Raw genomic sequence first — 15,609 nt, forward strand, 5'->3', positions numbered from 1 at the left:
CTGCCTCCCACTTCCAGGGACACCTATTGTTCCATCACCAGAGGAGCATGTGTTAATGTTAGACCAGGAACAGAGACCATTAATTACATCATAACATCATAACTAAAGATCCCATACTCTCCAGAGTATGTCATGAGAGGATGGCCAAATAACCAGGACAGTGACTTTATGTCTTATAGACAAAGACAATATGAATCTGAGTGTCCAGGATGGCTTTGTGCTCTGGGGAGCCCACATAGTAGTACAAGAACAAGGTAAAGTCATGCACCACATGCCAAGAACACAGAAAGGCACCTGCGTGTGCACCACTGCACCCGTGGGAATGGCCAGAGAAGCCGTGGAAAAGACTCCCCATTGATCATGCAGGTCCTTTTATGGGTAAAATGTTCTTAGTGATTGTGGATGCACACGCAAAGTGATGAGATGTATACCCGGTGACCTCAGCTACATTAGCAGCCACAATAAACTGTCTAAGAAATAGTTCCAGTACACATGGTATCCCGGAGATGATTATGTCTGACAATGCACATTATTTTGTCAGTGAAAAAATCAAAGAGTTCATGACACGAAATGGAATCACACATCACACAAAAAAAGCAGCGGTGATACAGTGGAAACAAAGTTAAACAGGGCTTTGTTTAGCTATAGCATCACTCCACAGTCAACAACTGGACTGTCACCTCTTGAGACAATGATGGGTAGGAAGTTGAGGTGTATACTGGATCTCATACACCCAGACTTAAAAAAGAAAGTGGAATCAAGACAAGCAAGTCAAAAAGCGTACCATGACAACATTTAGGAGTTTCTCCTAAATCAGCAAGGTAGGAGCTACTTTTAGCCTTAATATGCTTTATGAATACAGGCCCTGAACTTTTACTTGAACTCTTGGCAGGTGAACCATAACATACATGACTCCCAATTGGAAGTCCCGTCCCTCGTGACATCCTTCACAGGTTAAATGCAAACTGATTATATTACACCACAGTAGCAACCCTAACCCTAAAGACTGTTATAATGAGGAGCTGAGTCCCACTGAGAGTCAATAGTTGTGAAGGCAGTATTTGAAGTCATCACTGCAACAGGATTAGAAATTCATTCCGATCTGCAATCTAATCACAACCTGTGAGAGGCAGCAATGTGCCGCGAGGCATCTAAGCCCCCGGAAACCGTCAAGACAGAAGAAGAAGAAGAAGGGAAAAAAAAAAAAAAAAAAAAAAAAAAGAACAAGAACAAGAACAAGAGCAAGAAAGAACGGCGGTGAACCGGATGTAAACTGAGACAGCTGACTAATATCCTGACCATTTGGTTTCCACACTTTCTCCTACATTGACGGATACACCGTTAAACCCTGACCGGACCAACTGTTAAACCCAGTGTTGTTGTTCGTCGGGACGGGACGGACCAACATGGCGGCGGTGAGAACTTTCTCCGGGCAGACAGAGCTGATAATGGAGGCGGCGGTGGAGGCTGTGGTCTCCGTATGGCAGCAGAGACTTGGACAACGCGGGACCGACGGCGAAAACACCCGGGTGAGGATGGATGGTAAAACGAAATAGCCAGTTTAGAGGAGACGGGGGTAGGTCATCTGAGAGTGCTCGAACTTCGGAGGAAAATCCGCCGTCACTTCCTCCTTTGGTTGTAACGGTTACAACTGCAAACATCGCGTTAATGTGTCATTTAGCGTGGAAATTACCTTACGGTGTGAACTTAAGTACAGTAAAACTGAACAGACAACATAACTTTGCTGTTCACAACTTTGTACCTAATGAACCTTATACAAAGTGTCGGTTGCCATCTTGTGTCAGACAACATCAAACAAGTTTTTTTAAAACAAAATTAACAAAAGTGAAGGAGGCTTTGTAATGTGGAAACTTACTGAATAGAAACACGTGGAGCTGATTATTATTAACAATCAACATCACATTAATACTAAGAAAGTGTCAGAAAGAAATTGAGGATAAGCGAATGATACGATTTCTGGTCTTTGATCTTCAGAACAAAAGACCTGAGGCGTTAGACAGGTTGTAGTTAAATAACTAGAAAATTCCTGAAGACATATTGATTGTGCCTGTGTGTATTGGTCTTTGTGGCAGTAGAGCTGTCTAACATAGAGTCTCCAAATAGCTGTTGCCAAGTTGAGACACTTACAGTTAATATCCATAAGGTGGTGATAGTGTTTTTGTGTCTGTCAATGTATATGTGTGGGTGTTGTTAGGTACTGCCAAATCTTGACCTTCCAACAGCCCTTTAAAGTTGGCAGGACCCATCAAAATGACCTCACTATAACGGTTTTTAACCAAATTTGTCCTCACAATTATAAACGCAAAGAACCACACATCAACATGCACACACAAGGAAAGGCAAATACACAGTGCTGATTTACCTTCGAGTTGCTGTCATACCTGAGTTATAAGGCAAAGAGTTAACAGGTCTACTTAGCAATGAAGGATCAAAAAACACGCTGATGTTAATTGGTAAATACTTTCACCTGTGGAGGTGGTGACAGTGCTAGAGACGATCCATCACTTAATCACAGTTTAATATTTATAAATTCTGATCTTAAAAGTGTTGCTACCATCACCTGTCAACAACAGCAGAAATGTAGGCCGCCAACATTTTTGACATTTTCAAGTGGGCCGTGAGTTAATTGTAGACTATGACCCCTTCTAACTTGATTGACTGATAGTTTCAGCTGTAGCTTGGTTCATGTTTGAGAGCAGGTCTAGATTAAAAAAATGGACCTTGGGGAGAATTTAAATAAGAACACATTTCGTTTGAAAAGGCCAAAACACACTGCTAATGAATGGCGCGAGTCATAACAGCTGCTCTTATTATTCTCTATGTGCGTCCTTGCAGCCAGCGGCCAGGCATGTGCTGGCATGCATCGATGTGGCTCCTGTTCTATCTCCAGCCTCGCCACCTCTGAAAAAGCACTTTTTTCCAGAGAAAAGGCTGTTTTGTCTTCCCAGCTCCCTTAGCAGCTTGACTTCCCTCTCCTCACCTCTCTATTGTTGTCTCTTGTGTGTGTACAATGGATGAGGAGAGTTTACTTGTTCCTATTCGACCTACAGTCGCATTATTACAAAGATAATGGCAATAAAAGGCACCTGACATGGCGCTGTGGCAGCACTGTGTTTTTCAGATTAACAGTTGATTGGTTGATACTATATCCAGAGATACAGAGGTAAAACACAGAACGGACTTTATTTTTAAACCTCATGTCTTGTCTCTTACAGATTCAGCTGACCGCCGTCCTTAACGTAATGTCCAAAGAGGCAGTTCGTAAAATCTGTGGAGTTTTCAGAGAGCTGTACATGAATTTAGAGAAGGAAACCGAAGCTCTGAAGGACGAAGTGAAACGGCTGGAGTCTGAAATGAAAAACCAGAACAACTCCAAGAAGAACCAAACTCAGACACATTATAAGATCAAGCCAGCAGGTCAGTGATCTAGACATCAGAGAGCCTGAACGTATCATAACATGAGGGGGAAGAATATTTCTGAAGCATCACTGTCAGAAATTTCCAAGGAAATATGAATGACTATTATATAACAGTATATAACACTTTAAACATTCATTAGTTAGATATTAAAATGTGCACCTTATTTTTAATATAAGGTAGATAGATAGATGAACACAACTATTAAGAAGATAGTATAAAAAAATCACAATTTGCGATATGCATAGATACACATTTAATATACATTTCTATTTGTATTATTATGCTCAGTTCAACATGAAATTCACTAAAAGTGAATTAAATCACATGTTAATAACCTAAGGCCAAAGGTTAACTTACTTTATTTCAGAGCTTTCAACTAACTGAACTTTATGAATTTATCCCCAGAATACAGACACAGTGAAAACAGATCTTATTACTTTTCAACAGCCCAGTGCAAACAAAACGTAAAACTCATAATTTTCCTTCACATCATCTTACATATTTATCATCTAACTTTTATTCTGAAATTGAATCTGACATAGTAATCATCTGACTTTTATTCTGAAATTGAATTTGACATATGCATTATCTGACTGTATTTCCTGATGAACTGAATCTTACAGGTGGCCCCGCTCTGTCACTGGACATCAAGCAGCAAGCTGCGAACCCTGCAGCTCTTGCCATGGCCATCCTAAACTCCACCAAACCCACACACAGCAGCAGCAGCCCTCAGGTCCCTTTGGTCATCATCAGCCAGCCGCTTCCCGGACCAATCGTAGGGCAGAGCCAGCCACTCCCTGGACCAATCGTAGGGCAGAGCCAGCCGCTTCCTGGACCTATTGCAGGGCAGAGCAGCACCTGCCCCCAGGTGCTGCAGGAGAAACCAGACCATCCCCCTGGTCAAGGTCTGGCTGACATTGAGACTGAGGTGGTTTTAGAATCGATTCAGATCTCCACAGACACTGATGGATCACCAGATTCGATCCAGTCCTCTTCACACATGACATCACTTCCTGTGGTTAATGATCAGCTAACCAGTGAGCTCACAGGTGTATCAGTGACATTCAGTGAGGACCTGCCCACACATGAAGAAGAACCAGCTGTGGATGTAAGTCAGATAATCAGTACTGATCAATATTGTTCAATACAATACAACAGTGTCACACTTATAAGATTTAAATATTCTTACACAGGTATAACTCATGAAGCTGCACCTGTTGGTTAATTACGTTATCATCATACTCAGCTTTATATTGAGTTTCAACCCCATCTGCTTTATTTTCTGTTCATGTGAGTTGCTCAGGTCCTCCAGGTTTACCTGTTGTCTCACCTGAGGCCTGTACTTCGAAGCAAGTTCAACATAACCAGGATAACTTTTACTTAACTGGCTTCACTGAACCCAGCATTGACTGTCCTGGATAACCTGTACTACTAAGTTGGTTATCACCTGGCTTCGTTAACCCTGGGTTTGCCTGTCCTGCTGCAAACTTGTTCATGTGACAGAGGAAGAGTTTTAATAATAAGCAACATCATCAGAACCATGAATTATTAATATGATATGAAAAGAAACGCTGATACCTGGCAGTAAATTAGCGGATACACAGCGGTTAAAGTGATATTCAAAAAATTGAAATGTGAACAATATGATCACATGAGTGGAATAAAAAGACACGTTAGGAATATTTTCCAATAATTAAAGTCAAACTGAGTATATACTGTAAATAAGTGCATGAATTATCATTAAGTTACTTCCTTAATTACTGAGTGAATATTTTCACTCTTTGTCTGATGATGAACAAACTATTATGAACATGTGAGGCAGGTAAAAACAATGCTAGCCTGTTTCTGCTGCCAAAGCAGAGAGGAGAAAAGAAAAGTCTGAAGTACATCTGACTGAAATGTTCATTTATAATCATGGAGATGTTGAACTTGCTTCGTAGTACATGCCTCTGTACTACGAAGCAAGATCAACATACCCAGGATACCTTTTAGTTATGTGACTTAAGTGAACCTAACATTGACCGTCCTGACAACCTGTACTACGAAGCCGGTTATCAACTGGCTATTTAACCCTGGGTTTACCTGTCCAGTTACGAGCGCGTTCCTGTGAAAGAGGCGGAGTTGTTAATTATAAGCAGCATCGTCACAACCATATATTGAGTACTCAATATCATATTAGAAAAAACACTGATACGAGGGTAAGTTCAGTTATAACCACATCAAAAAGTTATAGTCAACAAGGTTAAATGTATTATCACATAACTAGGATAAAGGAAATATTTGTAAATATGACTATTAAAGTCAGATTAAGGATATATTGTAAATAGGTGGATGAATTATTAAATTCCTTACTCAGTATTTTCTCTTCGGTCTGATGATGAACAAACTATTATGAACATGAGCTGCAGATAAAACAGTTAAAGTTAATGTCAGGCTGTTTCTGCTGCAGAGAGGAGAGAAAGAAAAGAGGAGAGGAGTAGCTGATGTCTGATGAGTCAGTCTGGCTGAAATGTTTAAAAATTATAAATCAAATTTAAAATCATGGGAAATATTCAACAGGGTGCGGATCATTGTTCTAATCAGACATCAGAAGTTTAGTTTTTATTTCCACCTATCGTCAGAGTCTTCTCATGTTATTCTGTTATTCTGCATCAATACAGTCAGGAATCCTGTCGGATTGAAGAATATTTTACAATTAAAATGAAGCTATAATAGTTATTGTATATTTATTTAGAGTGATAAACTCTCCTCCGTTTGTTAGAAGCTGGAACAGCAAAACGATTCCACTGATTTATATAAATATCTACTGCTTGTTATTATTTATCACTTTATTATAAACTCTTTTGTCCCTGTCAGGATCCTGTAGGATTGTAGGCTCAGTTTTTCCAGCTATCTGATTGGTCAGTAGTTTGGCTGTTGACAGGTTTTGATCTGATCCTCTAAGTTAACCTGTGTCAGAGCAGGTTAGGAGTTCAGCGTAAGTTACCATGGTGATTTACTCTGGTAACAAGTGAACCCCCATCATAGGACTGAAAATCCAGAGTTAAACCTGAAGTGACCTTAATAACCTCAAATCCTTCTTTGTAGTACAGAAGAGGGGACAAAAGAGTTTACAATAAAGGGATCAATAATAAAAAGCAGTAGATATAAAATGTAAGAAATCAGTGGAATAGTTTTCCTGTATGAGGTTTCCATGTGTCCACTCTGGTTTTAAAACAAAGCTTCTAAAAAAAATGCTCGGAGTGTTTATCATGCTAAATAAATAGCTTATATAATTACTATTATAGCTTCATTTTAATTGAACAGATATTCTTTAATCCGACAGGATTCCTGACAGTGATGAAGCTTTTACTCTCTTCTTCATAATAACATGAGGAGACTCTGTGACCACAACTGGAAATAAAAACCAAACCTCTGATGTCTTTGATTAGAACAGTGAGCCACACACTGTTAATTATTTCCATGATTATAAATGAACATTTCAGACGGGCTGACTCATCAGACATCAACTAGTCCTCTCCTCTTTTCTTTCTCTCCTCTCTGCAGCAGAAAGTCTGACATTAACTTTAAATGTTCTCTCTGCTTCACATGTTCATAACAGTTTGTTCATCATCAGACAAAAGAGCGAAAATACTCAAACGTAATGATAATTCTTGCACTTATGTACAATATATTTTTACTCTGACTTTAAGAGTCATTATATTTAGATGTAGAAATATTTTTTTTATTACAGTCATTTAATTATATGGTTCACATTTCAGCTTGTTGATTATCACTTTTGGACGTTGCTATAACCAAATTTACCGGCAAGTATTAGCATGTCTTCTCAGACATATTAAGAACTTCATTCATGGTTCAGACAATGTTGCTTATAATTAACAACTGACTCTTTCACATGAACGCGCTCGTAACTGGACAGGTAAACCCAGGGTTAACTGAGCCAGCTGATAACCAGCTTCGTAGTACAGGTTGTCCAAGACAGCCAATGTTAGGTTCAGTTAACCCAGATAACTAAAAGTTATCCTGGATATGTTGAACTTGCTTCGTAGTACAGGCCTCTGTTGCTGTTGTCTCACTTGTTGCTTTTGTCTCACCTGTTGTCGTTGTCTCACCTGTTGCTGTTGTCTCACCATCCAGACAAGACTGGCAAGTAAACAAACAAACAAATAGTGTGAACAGGGCGCTGCAGTTCTGGATAACAAGCATGTTTACATTTCTGAACCGATTTCATTTAGTTCTTTTTATATTAATTAATTAATTAACGACAAATTCCTTATGGATTTGTCTTATCTTCCTTGGTAAACACTGGTGGAGGTGTCTTTAATGCGTGAAATGTGTAGGAAGTTTTTACAGTGTGGAAATGACGTCTTCTGTCTACATCCACATCATTTTATCTTTTCATGTGGTCCAGGTCAGAACAGCTTGTTCACTTTGAAATACTGAAAAATAATTAATCATCGTGGAGAAAATGGAACAAAATTGGCAAATACAAATGGAATGGTGAGATACTGGCAGTCATAGTGCTTTCTATATGTTTCCAGCAGATAACAGCTGCAAGATAAAATGAGACAGAGGGAAATTCAGCAGTAAAACATTTTTACCTGATATAGTAAAAAACTGTAAAAATATTCTGTAGCTCTATAGCTAAAGGGCTCTCCTGTTCCTCTTAAAAATATGTGATGAAAAGCAGTGTGTATTAATGCTAAAAACATTAATATATGATCATTATAGATACACGCGTCAGGTATCTTTCTTCCAGTCCAGTCTTTTGAGAGTTATGGGAAGTTCCAGTGCGATCCAGTAGCCAATGTCACGTCTGCTGAAAGGCCATTAGCTGTCCCTTTTCCTGGGATGCTCTTAATGTGAAAAATCAGCAGGAAGTGAGGGCTTGGATTCACATGGACCGAAAATCAAAATAATAGCATCTGTATGAGACTTTAATGTTATTTAAATACCAGCAAAGTTGTCACTGAGAGAGGGAATCAGGTGACCTGATTAATATAAGTATTGATCAATCTGCCTTGATTAAATGATGACTGGTTTAGTCTGTAAAATGTCAGAATAGTGAGAAATGCTGATCACAGTTCAAGGTGACACATTGAAATCACTTTAGTGACACCAGAGATTTTTTTTTTTTTAAATTCATTATTATAGTATTTATTTTTTGTCAATCAACAAATCATATCAGCCATAGTGACATTTAAATAATTTTGCATTTACTGATTCAACAGACTCATATATTCAAAGTTACTCACAGTGAGGGACATCACCAAAGCTTCAGAGCAGTAGAAACCTTGGTGTAAGTACTAAGTACTACATCTATTCAGTAAGTGAAGGAGATCAGGGAAAGAAGTGCAGTGAAAGTTCATAGTAAGAGCTAGTTAGACATGTTAGGGTGTCAGGAGAGGAGGTGCTTTGCTCTGATAAGAAGAACTAGACCTGCAGGTGTGAACAGACTCACAGCAGCTTGCAAGGATTTGGATGGCTAATGAAAGAATTTCTAAATTGTAGCCAAAGAAGAATGTCAGTTGTCTGGATTCTGACCCCATACCTTTGTATCCCAGAGAAGGAAACTTCCCGACGGCAACGCTCTGGGAAAAATGTAATCTTGATTATCATATATAAATACATGATATGATAAATAATAATGATCAGTCAATGTTGTTGAACCTCCTGTTGATTACCATTCAATAATCAATGGTTCATGCTCTGTCTTTGTTACTGCAACTGTAACAGATGTGTTTATAAAACAGGACTTGTGTTTGTGTGATTAGTGGTTAAGACCTGTAACAGTAGAGTCACTGCTGTTCTGTTTTCAGGAGTCAGAGATGAAGATGGAAACTGTTGAAGAGAAAGGTGAAAAGAGTCAACCAGGTGAGACAGGTAAGAGTCTGAGAGGACATCACATTTTACTGAGTGGGATTCAGAGGGTCTCAAAACTAGATGTATTTCTCTTCTAGGGCTGAACCCGACCAAAGATTTTTCTGGTCAACTGGTGGTCATTAGTTCAAGCTGTTAGTAGACTGGTCGTCGCACATTTATGATATTAATTGAATTAGTTAAACGTGAATTTGTGGGAGCATCAGAGAAGTGTTCAAGTCCAGGGCTGAGAAAATGTTATATGTAGCATGCTAACACTAAGCTACATTATAGAGAAATACAAAAACTTAATGATGAGCCTTTAAAATACATATTTTACAAGCTTGTGCCTGTAAACAACACAAGCAAAGCTGTAATGATTCTGAATGTGTCGCAGTAACCACCAGTCTGAAAGTGATGTGTTTCAAAATATCACACAAATATCAGACCTATGAACTTGTAACAAAAACCCTGTAGTGGGAGTGTGAGAGTGTGTGTGTCACCCTCACTCGTCGTTCTGTAGCCTCTCAGTTATCCACACTTTGGATTTCCTGCTGACATGTCATCACAATCTAATATCCACAGAGGCCAGCTGTGTAAACAATGTCTGTGACTGTGCAGTTTGATTTTTTTTTTTTTTTTTTTTTTTTTTTTTAACTGGGACCAACTGACCAATCAAAACTTGGTCAACTGAGACTCCTCAGTGGGTTTGAGAAAACCAGGTATATTTATAAAGAAACAAGTGAAATAAAACCTAACTGACTCTGAGAGTCTGACCTCCTCTGGAAGGTTGTTCCAAAGTTTACAGGCCCTGACAGCAAAAGCCCCGTCTCCTTTGGTTTTAGTTTCCTCTGAACTACCAGAGGATCTCAGACTTTCTCACTGAGCTGATGGAGTTACATTAGTCGAGGTGGGATGAAATAAAAGCACAGATGAGTTTCTCCAGATCTGGGGATAAAATGAAAAACTTAACCTTGGCTGTTTATGATAATAACTGCTGCACAACTTTCCTCACCTGGGGTTCAAAACTCAAGAGATTACTCCAAGATTTGACTGAGGACTTAACCGTAGGGTACGGTGGCAGAGGATGAGACAGAGCCAGCCATCGACAGAGAAGCATCTGTTAGATAGAGAGGACGTGATTCCTACCCACTTCTCCAATTCGTCGATGGGTATGTTGTGGTCTTCTGTGGAAAATGATGTCTAAACTAAGATCGGACAATCACCTTCATCTTCGGTCAATAGAAGGTCATTACAAACTTTAAGGATAGTTGTCTCAGTACTGTGGAATGATCAGAAGCCAGACTGGAATATTTCAAATAGATTATTATTTGTTAAATGTATTTAACTGTAACTGTTTGAACACAACATTTTCTTGGATAAAGAGACAGGTCTGTAGTTCTCCAGAGTGGTAGGATCCAAGTTTGGGTTTTTTAAGGAGAGGTTTGATATGAACAGTTTTTAAAATATGCAGGGACAGAGTTTGTTTACACTTGATAAAATGGAAGGACCAATAGTCAGCACAGTCTCCTTCAGTAATCCTGCAGGGACCACATCCAAAGGGCAAGATGAAGGTGAAGTGTGTGACAGGTGAATTGTGAGGGCGGGTGCTGTCAGTCTGGGATCTGATTTGTTTTTTGTTTGTTTTTTATTTTAAGTAAAAAAAAATATATATATCTTAAATGGTTCGCAGAGGTCAGGTGAAGAAATCAAATTATTGTTAGAGGGGCACCAACAGTCCTGTGAAGCACTTTATTAGGAACACCTGTACATCTGCTTATTTGTGTAATTATCCAGTCAGCCAATCGTGGCAGCAGCAGATCAATGTGAGGAGCTTCTTTACGAGGAAAAATGTGCCACAGTGACTTTGACTGTGACATGATTGTTGGTGTCAGATGCTGGTCTGAGTGTTTCTGACACTGCTCCTGGATTTTCACTCACAACAGCCTCTAGAGTTTTTATTCAAAATGGAGCAACAACAAAACCATCCAGTGAGCAGCAGCTCTGTGTTGATAAGAGACAACAGCTGTTGGGAGCAGAGAAGCTTCAGAGTGAACAACACGTCCAACCTTGAGGTGGACGAGCTACAACAGCAGAAGACCACGTCCAACCTGTCTTGTGTCAACAGTTCCAGCTGCTGGTGGACGTGAATCCTGTAGAACACCTTTGGGATGTGGTAGAACAGATTGGCAGCATGAATGAAATGATGTGATGCATCATGTCAACATGGAGCAGAGTCTCAGAGGAAACTTTCAAAATCTGCTGGATCCATGACATGAAGAACTGAGGAACTACCCAGTGTTAGTACGGTGTTCCTAATAAAGTGATCAATGAGTGTATCTCATCCAGGTGGGGGGAGATTAAAGTAACATTTTCAATAGTGAACTGATAGAAATGAACCAGGTTTTGTTTATGGTGATGTTTTAATTATTGTTTCCTGGCTCTGAGTCTGTTTTAATGTAAATCCTGTTTCTCTGCAGGTCTGAGTGAGGAGGAGCAGAAGGAGGTGGAGAGGAGGAAAAGGCGGGAGTTGTATAAAGAGAAGAGGTTTTTCTGCGAGCTCTGTAACAAAGGTTTCCATCAGAAACACCAGCTGAGGAAACATGTGTCCTGCCACCTCAAACCTTTCCCCTGCAGCTCCTGTGATAAGGGTTTCTACAAGGCCAAGACTCTGCAGAAACACCAGCTGAGCCACCAGCTGAGAGAGGCTCAGGAGAACGACCCCGACAAGCTGCTGCGCTGCAACCAATGTGACAGGAAGTTCAGACTGCTGCGGCAGCTCCGAGTCCACCAGGCATCTCATCGCCATGAAAAGACGCCGCTTAAGTGCAACACCTGCGACCGCACCTTCACCACCTCCAGCGCCCTCCGCTATCATGAGGTGTCGCATGCCAAAGTCAAGCCCTTCATGTGCGACGTCTGTGGGAAGAGTTTCACCAGGAAGAAGAGCCTCCGAGAGCACCAGACGGTCCACACTGGCGCCCGGCCGTACCCCTGCCAGACCTGCGGGAAGAGCTTCTCCACTGCCAGCAACCTGCGCGTCCACAAGAGGTCACACTCAGAGGAGCGGCCCTTCAAATGCAGCGAATGCGACAAGGCCTTCAAGTGTAGGATGGGTCTGCTTCAGCACCGAGTGGTTCATTCCGGAGAGAAACCCTTCATGTGTCAGACCTGTGGGCTGAGCTTCGGACTAAAGTACAACTTCCAGAGACACCTGCGCCTCCACAACGGAGAGAAACCCTTCAGGTACTCACAACAACACAACACAACCAACATGACACAACACAACTTAACACAATGGATGTGGGCTGCAAAGGTATTGCAAGTGGGCCGCCAAGTCACTTACAAAACAGTACAGTTCTGGTGAAAGAGTATGATTTTAAAAAAAAATGTAAAATATGAAACCTGTTTTTAAATGTTTTAAAACTGAATAATCTTTAAAAACATTTTTAAAAACTCCTTTCATTGTTTTTGTTTTGTTTTTGGTATTTGTGTTTTGTTTGTCCCGTTGATGAGCCAATGATTAGAACTTTAATGTTGTGGCTGACCTGACCCCTTTGCTGACGGACCCCACCTGTACTTGTTTGCTATCTCAGTCTGATTGCGCACTATAAGGTCACATCCATGAAAAAAATGGAGAATAGAAATGGATAGCTGGTTTGCAACAGGAAGAATTAAATGGAAAGAGAGTTAAGAGACAGATGGTGAATCAACAAATGACCTCTCCCTGTCAAACGAAAAAGAAGAAGTTGACTTTTTGAGTTATGTGATGAGATGCAGGTTTTTTTTCTGGACACAAAGTTTGAACTGGCACATTGCTTCAGAGATTTTGTATATTGGGTTACCTGGCCGATATTAACCTCGGCCTCCAGGGAACAGCAGTGAACATATTTAATGTCCAGAATAAAGTCAAAGCAACCATTAGAAAACTGGAGCTGTGGGTTAAGAGAGACAGATTTTGAGTCAAAGGAAAAGATTCAGTTTCCCATCACCGTGACCAAATCTATTAAAGAGCACCTGCAAGGTTTAAAGACCCAGCTGTGCGAATACTTTTCCCATCCCAGATGCACAGTACAGTTGGATAGAAGACCCATTCACCAGACACAGTGATAAGGCCATGGCAGCCGTGAGCGCAAAAGAGCAAGACAGTCTTGTGGATCTCTCTTCCGAGCAGCGGGGAAGCCAGAGCGGCTTGGTAGACTGTGGCTCGGCACTCCACTGAGAAGTGGTAGAAGTTCAGTCAGTCAGTCAGTCAGTCAGTCAGTCAGTCAGTCAGTCAGTCAGTCAGTCAGTCACGAACGCACTCACACTGTTGCGGTCCAGCCAAAAAGTTTTTTACTAATTCCATCTGTAAATGTATTTCTCTTTGATGTATGTTTGCTGTTAATGTGGAGTGTAGAGAGCTGACAGGAAAGAGAAGATTACAGTTTCACACTCTGAAACACACTCACTCTCACTCACTTTCCACCTTTAACATCCTGTGTTTCTGTCTTTGTGTCTCAGATGTGATAAATGTGGGGAGGGGTTCACAGGGACCTGGGCTCTGAAGACCCACATGCTGGTTCATGGTGTGGAAAAGCCATTCATGTGTGATCTGTGTGGGAAGACTTTTTTCTACAACTGTCAGCTGCAGAAACACCAGCAGCTTGTTCACGACAGTAAAGAAGGAGGGAAGGATGCAGGGCAGGGGAGACGGAGGCCGACCGGGGTCAAATTGTTCAGCTGCAAAATCTGTCTGAAGAGCTTCAGCAGCAGCACCACGCTGAGGACGCACGAGAAGAGCCACGCAGAGAACAAAGAGTTCACCTGCGACACCTGCGGAAAGTCCTTCCACCTGCGACACCTGTACCTGTACCACATGAGGCAGCACAGTGGCGACCGACCGTACGTCTGCAGCGTCTGTCAGAAAGGTTTCCTGCTCTCGTCGCAGCTGAAGCAGCACCAGCTGCTGCACACTGGAGTCAAACCTCACAGGTGTGAGCAGTGTGGGAAAGAGTTCAGGACGCCGCAGAACTACCACCGCCACCTGCTGGTCCACACCGGAGAGAAACCCTACCAGTGTGTGGTGTGCAGTAGGAAGTTCAGGCAGTCCAACCAGCTCAAGTCTCACATGCAGATCCACACCGGCGTGAAGCTGTACTCGTGCAACCTCTGCAGACAGGGCTTCTCTGACTCCCGGCAGCTCAAGAAACACCGCTGTGGAGACGACAGTCTGAGCACGCTCGAGTCCTGCAGCAAGCGCGGAAAACACAGGGATGAGTTCCCCTGGACACAGGAGTTCACAAACCAGTAACTCATGACATCTTTATTAGAACTCAATAAGGATCAAAAAGGTCATTAAAGATCAAACAATCAGTAAGAATCAGTAAGGTTCTACTCATCTTCTCTTTGTTTCTAAGAGAAACGTGCAGGTCGACGTCAGTCTCATGTCTGTGTTCAGTGCAGTCAGTGGTTAGCTTAGCTTAGCATCAAGACTGGAAACAGATCTGACTCACAGACTCACTGCTGAAACTATTTCTTGGTCAACAACAGTGTATCCATCCTCCTAGTATTCAATGCACAGATGTGAAGTGTCTGATATCCAACTGAAACAATCCAAACATGTTCCTTTTTAAGGGATTTATTATTTTGAATATGTAAAAAAAAAAAAAAACTGACAACTAATTTTAGAAATCAGAAGTACAAAGCCTTGGCTGGACAATAGTTTATAGTTTGAGCATCTTGTTTTTAGGGATGACTGGTCTGTGGTTTCACCCTGATTCTGAAGAGTTTACTGTAAACTGAGCTGAACACTCACACTACAGCTGACATCAAGAACTGTTGCTGCGTTTTGCTGAAAATCTGTAAGAATTGAAAATGACAAAATTAACGCTTTGCACCCTGTTTCATTCATGCAGCAATAAACAAATTTTTTTCAGAATAGAGTTTGGTTCATAGACATCCTTCTCAAGTGTACTGCAACCGAGCTGCTGCCTGGACTGATCCACTTCTCCTGGGTGATTTTCCAGACATTTGATTGGTACATTTATGTTTTGATAGATACAGTCATTGGTGGAGAGTGAACCTGATGATGGAGTAAAAGATGATCATATGCATTTTTTCAAACACTGAAGATCAGAGTGAAGTGACTGTTCATAGAATCTGTTATTGCATTCATATTTTCTCATGTCACATTTCCATGTTTGTTTCAGCTGAATTTTGTTTTCACAGCTTTTTTAAAAATCATATTAAAGGTTGAATGACACAAGTACGTCCTACACTGATACAGTCCATCTGAAAAATAAAGCTGAGTGTGTTGTGTTGCATTGA

At 41.0% G+C, this 15,609-nt stretch overlaps 1 protein-coding gene across 1 annotated transcript; it reads left to right on the forward strand.

The window, feature by feature from the left end:
- Window positions 1-1,236: 1,236 nt before the first annotated feature.
- LOC111216828 (zinc finger protein 708-like) lies at window positions 1,237-15,609 on the forward strand. The gene is made up of 6 exons (XM_022738443.1): window positions 1,237-1,529; window positions 3,237-3,438; window positions 4,065-4,549; window positions 9,261-9,324; window positions 11,781-12,546; window positions 13,804-15,609. Exons 1-6 carry the CDS (start codon window positions 1,407-1,409, stop codon window positions 14,591-14,593), a joined length of 2,430 nt encoding a protein of 809 aa, XP_022594164.1. The 5' UTR covers window positions 1,237-1,406; the 3' UTR covers window positions 14,594-15,609.

The sequence above is a fragment of the Seriola dumerili genome, unplaced genomic scaffold (genome assembly GCF_002260705.1).
Source record: "Seriola dumerili isolate Sdu_G_001 unplaced genomic scaffold, Sdu_1.0 BDQW01000036.1, whole genome shotgun sequence".
Taxonomy (NCBI): Eukaryota; Metazoa; Chordata; class Actinopteri; order Carangiformes; family Carangidae; genus Seriola; species Seriola dumerili.

Excerpts from the sequence above, each read along its gene's own strand:
- LOC111216828 (XM_022738443.1), top strand. The coding sequence starts at position 1,407 with ATGGCGGCGGTGAGAACTTTCTCCGGGCAGACAGAGCTGATAATGGAG. Across the intron at positions 1,530-3,236 it reads CCGACGGCGAAAACACCCGG|ATTCAGCTGACCGCCGTCCT; the intron begins GTGAGGATGGAT and ends TGTCTCTTACAG. Across the intron at positions 3,439-4,064 it reads TTATAAGATCAAGCCAGCAG|GTGGCCCCGCTCTGTCACTG; the intron begins GTCAGTGATCTA and ends TGAATCTTACAG.